General features: G+C 45.8%; 1 protein-coding gene across 1 annotated transcript in view; it reads right to left on the bottom strand.

Annotated features, from left to right (window-relative positions):
• Positions 1-358: 358 nt before the first annotated feature.
• col6a1 (collagen, type VI, alpha 1) overlaps positions 359-6707 on the bottom strand; it is a 26748-nt gene continuing 20399 nt past the window's right edge. Inside the window, exons 27-35 of the mRNA XM_015957434.3 lie at positions 5132-5167; positions 4775-4811; positions 4588-4596; positions 4362-4495; positions 3885-3982; positions 2131-2317; positions 1888-2059; positions 1758-1787; positions 359-1619 (exon numbers count right to left, since the gene is read on the bottom strand). Of these exons, the coding sequence (XP_015812920.3) occupies positions 1015-1619; positions 1758-1787; positions 1888-2059; positions 2131-2317; positions 3885-3982; positions 4362-4495; positions 4588-4596; positions 4775-4811; positions 5132-5167 (1308 nt within the window). The 3' untranslated portion in view covers positions 359-1014. The remainder of the gene's footprint in view (positions 1620-1757; positions 1788-1887; positions 2060-2130; positions 2318-3884; positions 3983-4361; positions 4496-4587; positions 4597-4774; positions 4812-5131; positions 5168-6707) is intronic.

The following is a 6707-nucleotide window of genomic DNA, read 5'->3' as shown; positions in this document are numbered from 1 at the left end:
ATTTTCCTAAATCACTCACAAATGGCAAAGATGTGTGTGTGTGTGTTCAAGTTTTTTTCTGCTTAAATTAAGCGTCTTTACTGCAGACAAAAAAGGGTTTGTGTTATTTTGGTAATTGACCCCTACAAAACTGCTTAACAATCACTCCAAGGTTTCACACATGTTCTTGTATTTTATGCACGCACACAAACACACACATACGCACGCACATCACACACACTCAGGACTCACACATGCTGAGTCCAGGTGAAACGTTGGTGTGATTTATCTGGAGGTTTGCCTGGTGCCACATCCTGGTTTCCTCGTTGCCGTGGTGATCTAACGGGGCTTTAGGCGCAGGTTTTCTCAGACTCAGAAAAACTATATCATTTTTTTTATTTTCAACATAATCCATGTTGGCAAAACTTAAAGTGATAAACCAGTCAGGAACCAGTTTTCTGTTCGTGCTAGTGCAGGGAGAAGTGTGTGTTTCTGTGCTGCGGTGCCTCTTTATTTAGTACTGCTGCAACACAACACATCCAACACCACTTAAATAAGTGGCAAAAGAAACAAATGGATCCATGCTGAACCAGAACCAGCACTGGCTTTGGTCCTGGAGAGACAGGAAGTGACAGGAAGCTTCACTCGTCCGATGGAGAAAGTTTGATACAGAAACGGAGAGTACCTGGGAGGAAACGGATCCAGAATGAGACCATTACAACTTTCTGTCTCTCCAGCATCAAAGTTTCCTGTTCTAGAGCGGGACTTTTTTCACCCTGAATCTTACCTGAAGGCAGGATCTATCTCCTGAGTTTTAATCAGATTTATTGTGCTGTGGTGGTGAGTCTGAGATGGGCTGCCCTCGAGGTTCAATTTAAAGTAAAAACAAGTCCTTTTAGAGAGACATGTACATTTGTTTGTTGTTTTGTGACATTTCCTTTGGTTTTCTGGTAACTGGAACACATTGTAAATGAGTGAGACTGAATATTCATAATAGGTCTAAAAAAATCAAATTGATGGTCCTTTTGTTTGTTTTTACGGCAAAGAGACCCTGCGGGTGACGGTTTGGTGGAAGACCCCACGGAGCAGAGAGGGGTAGTCTGGGACGCGGAACAGGTGGCGCTGGGCGTAGCTGATGTCATCCTGTCGCCCCCTGCTCACCAGTAAGCGCAGGTTGCCTTCGCTGACCTGGCTGCCAGCTGAAATGACAAAGAGCTGGATGCCGGCGTCTGCCACCTCACGAACTCGCTTCTCCAGGACAGACTCTGTGACTCGCTGAGACCTGCCGTCTGAAAACAGCACCAGCTTCTTACTGCCTCCAGACGAGTCCCCTCGGCCGCGTAGATTAGAGACAGCAAAGGACAGAGCCTCTAAAAGGTTGGTGCCAAGGTTCTGGAAGGCTGCCTCTTCAATGCGAGAAGACAGGATGGTCAGATTGGCGGTTGGAGCCTGCTCCATGCGGGGGCTTTCGCTGTACTGGGCCACGCCCACTCTGATTCTGGCATTTCCTTTCTTCTCGGCTGAAAGGAATCGCTCAGCCAGGCGCTTGACAAAGGTCTTGCTTATCTCAAAGTTCTTCTGGCCAACGCTGGCGGAGCTGTCCATCATCACCAAAATATCAGCGGGCTCAGAGAAAGAGACTGAAACATAAAAACAAACGTAGGCTCACAGAACATTAGACAATAAGTCAAAGTTTAAACCAAAAACGTGAGATAAGGACAGTTTGGCCAAAAATCACTCTCATCAGAAATTAAACGCTGAACCAAATTCAGACTTACTTGGACATTTGTAGTCTGGACATTTCTTCTCTGCAAAAGAAAACATCCAGAGACAAATGAGCTAAACTGGACTTCACAATAAAGTAAAAGAACAAATAACCTGAGCAGTGATGTGGGAGCTGCGTTTTACCTTGACAGATCTTAGCCGTGAGATTCTGAAGGAAACTGTCGTCCAGCAGCTCAGCAAAGTTCTCCAGCACGAAGGAGAACCCTGGTTTTCTGTCGCTCTCACATGTCACCAACTTAAGCTGCTCCTGGTTGGGCTGGCGGCCCGAATAGTCCTTCACTCCCAAACCCCCCACCTGGAGACGAGGCAGGAGAGTTTTAGTTTGAAGAGCATTAAATAAAAGTTTACAGCGACCTTCTGGCTCACCGTGAGGTCCTTCCCACAGAGGACGTTGAGGGGAACTGTGTCCCTAGAGATATCAGAGCGTCCATCCGTCAGAACCAGAACCACTTTGTTTTCTTTTTTCATTTCATTGAGAGTTGCTGTCAGAGAAAATTCAAGGGCCTCTCCTGTGTAAGTGGACTCAGCTATCCAGCGCAGGTCTCTCACCGCTCTGCACACACAGACAGGAAAGTGTGAGGAATTTCCAAAAAAAAAAACAACAACAAAAGATTTCTGACTTTTAGCAGTTGTTGCTGATATTTATGTCTGTAAACAGCCTTAAATTAATGGCTGTGTAAACGTTTGCAATAGCTGTGGTTTAAAAAAGCCCCAAATTGCTTTAAGCTGAGACACTCTGTGTGAGTGACACTGGTCATGGCTGCACCAGAATTAGTACAATTCTCCTGTACTCCCGTATTACTCCCTAACAGTCACACTTTTTGTCATAGTCTGGCTGGTCCTGCGACTTATACTCCGGAGCGACTTATATACCAAATTATGTATACCGCGCTGCTGCGGACCGGCTCCGGACCAGGAATAAGCTCCTCTGCCCCGCCATCACCTGCCGGAGACTGTGGCGCGCTGCTGCAGGCCGGGCGGCTCCGGCCCAGTAATGAGCTCCCCTGTCCCGCTGGAAGGGTTTCAAACACCGCCAACACCTGCTGCAGCCTGTGGCGGGGTGCTGCGGGTCGGCTCCGACCCAGGATTGAGCTCTCCTCGCCCGCTGGAAGGGTTTCAAACACCGCCAACACCTGCTGCAGCCTGTGGCGGGGTGCTGTGGGTCGGCTCCGACCCAGGATTGAGCTCTCCTCGCCCGCTGGGAGGGTTTCAAACACCGCCATCCTCTGCTGGAGACCGTGGTGCGCTGCTGCACCCTGGCAGTTTATTATGTTATTGTTACCGGTACTCGTCTTGCAATGTGAAATGCTTGGTCTCAGATTTTGTAAGAAAAATAATAAAATTTCCCCCCAAAATGCGACTTATATTTGTTTTTTTTTCTTCTTCATTATACATTTTATGGCTGGTGCGACTTATATTCCGGAACATACGGTAAGTAATAATATTTTGTGTGGATCTTTTCCCTTCATGGCTTATTTAGTATCTGTTGGTTTATGTTAGCATTAGCTTGCTGTTAGCACTAGCTACAGCAGGCTATGGCAAGGCTAGCAGGGAGAAGCGGGAAACTTATTTTGTGTTGCTTTAAGTTTGCATAAAATATTGAACATTTGTATTTATTCTTGCTACATTTTTTTTACTTTCCTGAATTTTTGTCCTTACAAGCAACTTATCTGTATTTAGTTGCTGTCATTTACTCTTTAAAGGACAGAAATTATACTTATTTTCTACAATCAAAGGGTTCAAATGAAGGCAACTGGACTTCTTTGGTTTCTTCAAGACGTTGCCTTCATTTGAACCTTTTGGATTACCATGACCTGGATGACTGAGAACCTTCACCGGCATTTTTTCTACAACGCTAAAAGTAATTCATTGATGAATTTACTACTTTTGTCAAGATAATTTCACATTTCTTGGAAGTGCTTGTGTTGTTTTGTTTGGCTAAGAGGAGCACATCTTACATCAGTCTGGCTTACATAGTAAATGTGTCAGACTCAGGAAAAGCACAATGTCACTGATTGTGAATTACACAACATGCCACATAAGAAAACATGCTGAAAAACGACTTAATCAGAGAAAAGCTGCACGCAGACAGGAAGCTTAGCGAATGTGTGTGAGCTCACTGTTTAAAATCGGTCAGGTTACTGGTTAGTTTCACCACTTCTTGGGTTTTCCATCCACTGTACTGGACCACACTGACACTGGAATGGTTAGCTGAAAACTGGAGAGAAAAACACAGCTTGGTGAGTTTGTGTTATGGCCTCTAAGTGTGTGTGTTTGTTTAATTCTGTCAACATTTCAGTGCCCCACCCAATCTGACTAATTGCATCCAAAATGGAAAGAGGAGAGTCATTGGAGAGACATAGAAGCACCATCCAGATGCCAAGCCAACATCTTTCGCTCACACTTTCTGTTTTGAGAGTCTGATCTTGAGGTGAACGTTTTGTCACCCCTCAGAAAAACAGTCTCAGAAGAATTTAGATAAACAACTCAGTCCGCAAAAGGTCAGACAGCTGTCATCCCACAGAAGCTGGGCAAAGATAGAAAGAAAGGAAAACAGTGATGTAGAACATCAAAAGAATCAATTCAGGGAAGACTACCTTGACTTGGTGGTCTTTAATCAGTCTGTCAATAACGGTGATGATGAAATCTTTGGCCAGAGCAAAGTTTGTGGAACCGATACTCTCTGAGCTGTCCACGATGAACGCCAAGTCCACGGGAGAACACTTACACTCTAAAGACACAAAAAACACACACAGTGGAAAAAATAACCCAGAATGGCCTCAGAGGATAAAGAATAATTTAGAAAAAAATCTCCAAACTTACCACAGCAGGCTGGGAGGTGAATAGAGGAGCATGAAAGAAAGCACAAGTCAGAGTGAATTTAGTGGGAAGATGATAACACGACACGACACAACCTGGTTTCAAATGTTTCACTCCACATCAGAGTTGCAAAGGGCTTAATGGCGGAGCACACACGTGGCTCCATTATACTAAGAGGGAAGAGACTTACAGCAGAGCTTCATGATGATATCCAGAAGCTCGCATTCCTGCGGAGAGAGGTGGAGTACAGTACGGAAACACACTGTTACTGCACTTAATATTCCAACACAAAACGCGCGCCGGTCCCCGAGAGCTTGGAAAAGGCTCCCGAAGGTAAAGCAAACATGACAACGATGATGTTTTACTTAGAAGTCTGAAAGCCCCTCTGGGCTTTGGAGCTCAGGAAATTGAACGTGGGGCTCGGATTGACCGTTAAGTATCGCTTTCAGATTCAAACATCGCACCGCTTCAGAGAGAAAGTAAGTGTGTGGTCTGTTGATATCGGCTCTGAAATGAGGGCAGCGGGTCACACCCAGAAGATACTCACATCAGTTCCTGGAGGTCCAGGCGGCCCAGGAGGACCCTGAGGAGGAACAGAAGATTAATGCAACAAATCAAGATGGAGATTCTTCTTCATGGATGTTCATTCTGCCTTCTTGACAAAACTGTCTGGTTTGACCTCAGAGTGGCCGGGTGTGGACGGGGCCTTGTGTTTGAAGTAGAACCATTTTTTCTAACAGAAGGATTCTTTGGAAAACCAATACCCTGTGAATGGAAACCAGTTTCCCACATTAACGACCCCCCCCCCCCCCACACACACACACACACACACACACATGCACGCGTGTTATCTTTCTGCAAAAACATCTGAATCCTCCAAAAGTTCACTGCTGCAGCATTTTGGGTTTTTTTTTCATGCAGCTGCATAAAAAGCATCTGTTTTCTTTTATCACACATTAAAAGTCAGTTTAAGAGCATTCTTCTCTGTGACACACACACACACACACACACACACACACACACACAGTGGGAAGGAGAAAAAAAGAGACAGCTGTAAATTGTAGAGGAGAGAAACTGTCCCAAGAACACATGACGCAAAGTCTTCACTCGAAAATATGCAGAAGAGACAGAAGCCAGCTGAGAACAGGAGGGAGACACGAGAGTCAAAGAAAAGAGAAAAATTGTTAAATCTGAGTAATAGTTTGTCTAAGAGAAGACGTCTCCCGCAACATTTTTAACTGATGATAAAAGCTGAAGTGTTTCTAAACCCAGAGAGCCAGTAATCAGAGTAAACACCTTCACTGCATACATGATCATGAAGCGGACACGGAAAGGAAAAGTGGCCAAAAATAAACGTGGCCTTCTGCGAAAATCACTGCCTTATCCCCACAGATTTACAGATGACTAATTTAAAGCTTTGACTTAACCATTGGGCCAAAGTGGCACTATATAAATCTATTGGTTAAAATTCAGCTGTGTCTCAAGGTGGCCACGCCCTGACCCAAGCCGCCATTACTGAAAAAAATAATAAAATCACCCTGACGGAGATTAAGAGACCAAACCAAACCGTTTGTTTCTTCTGGGTAGTTCAAACATGTTAGCAGAATGATGGGATTTCTAGTCTGACCATCTGGGAAATTGTAGTTTTGACACTTTATGTCTGCCTGTTGTTAGAGGATAGCCTAAGCAGGGTCAGGGGACATGGTCGTCGTCGTCTTCCTCCGCTTATCCGGGTCCGGGGGCAGCATCCCAACTAGGGAGCTCCAGACCGTCCTCTCCCCGGCCACCTCCACCAGCTCCTCCAGCAGGACCCCAAGGCGTTCCCAGACCAGATTGGAGATATAACCTCTCCAACGTGTCCTGGGTCGACCCGGGGGCCTCCTGTCGGCAGGACATGCCCGAAACACCTCCCCAGGGAGGCGTCCAGGAGGCATCCTGACCAGATGCCCAAACCACCTCAACTGGCTTCTTTCGATCCGGAGGAGCAGCGGTTCTACTCCAAGTCCCTCCCGAATGTCCGAGCTCCTCACCCTATCTCATGGTGAAGGAGTTTATTTAGCTCAGGGAGCTGCAGATCTTCAGGTGGATTGGGGCAGCTACTGGTGTGTTGTAGTGAAGATGGA

The sequence above is a fragment of the Nothobranchius furzeri genome, chromosome 11 (genome assembly GCF_043380555.1).
Source record: "Nothobranchius furzeri strain GRZ-AD chromosome 11, NfurGRZ-RIMD1, whole genome shotgun sequence".
In the NCBI taxonomy this organism is placed as follows: domain Eukaryota; kingdom Metazoa; phylum Chordata; class Actinopteri; order Cyprinodontiformes; family Nothobranchiidae; genus Nothobranchius; species Nothobranchius furzeri.
This window is presented reverse-complemented; position numbering and strand designations above follow the sequence as displayed.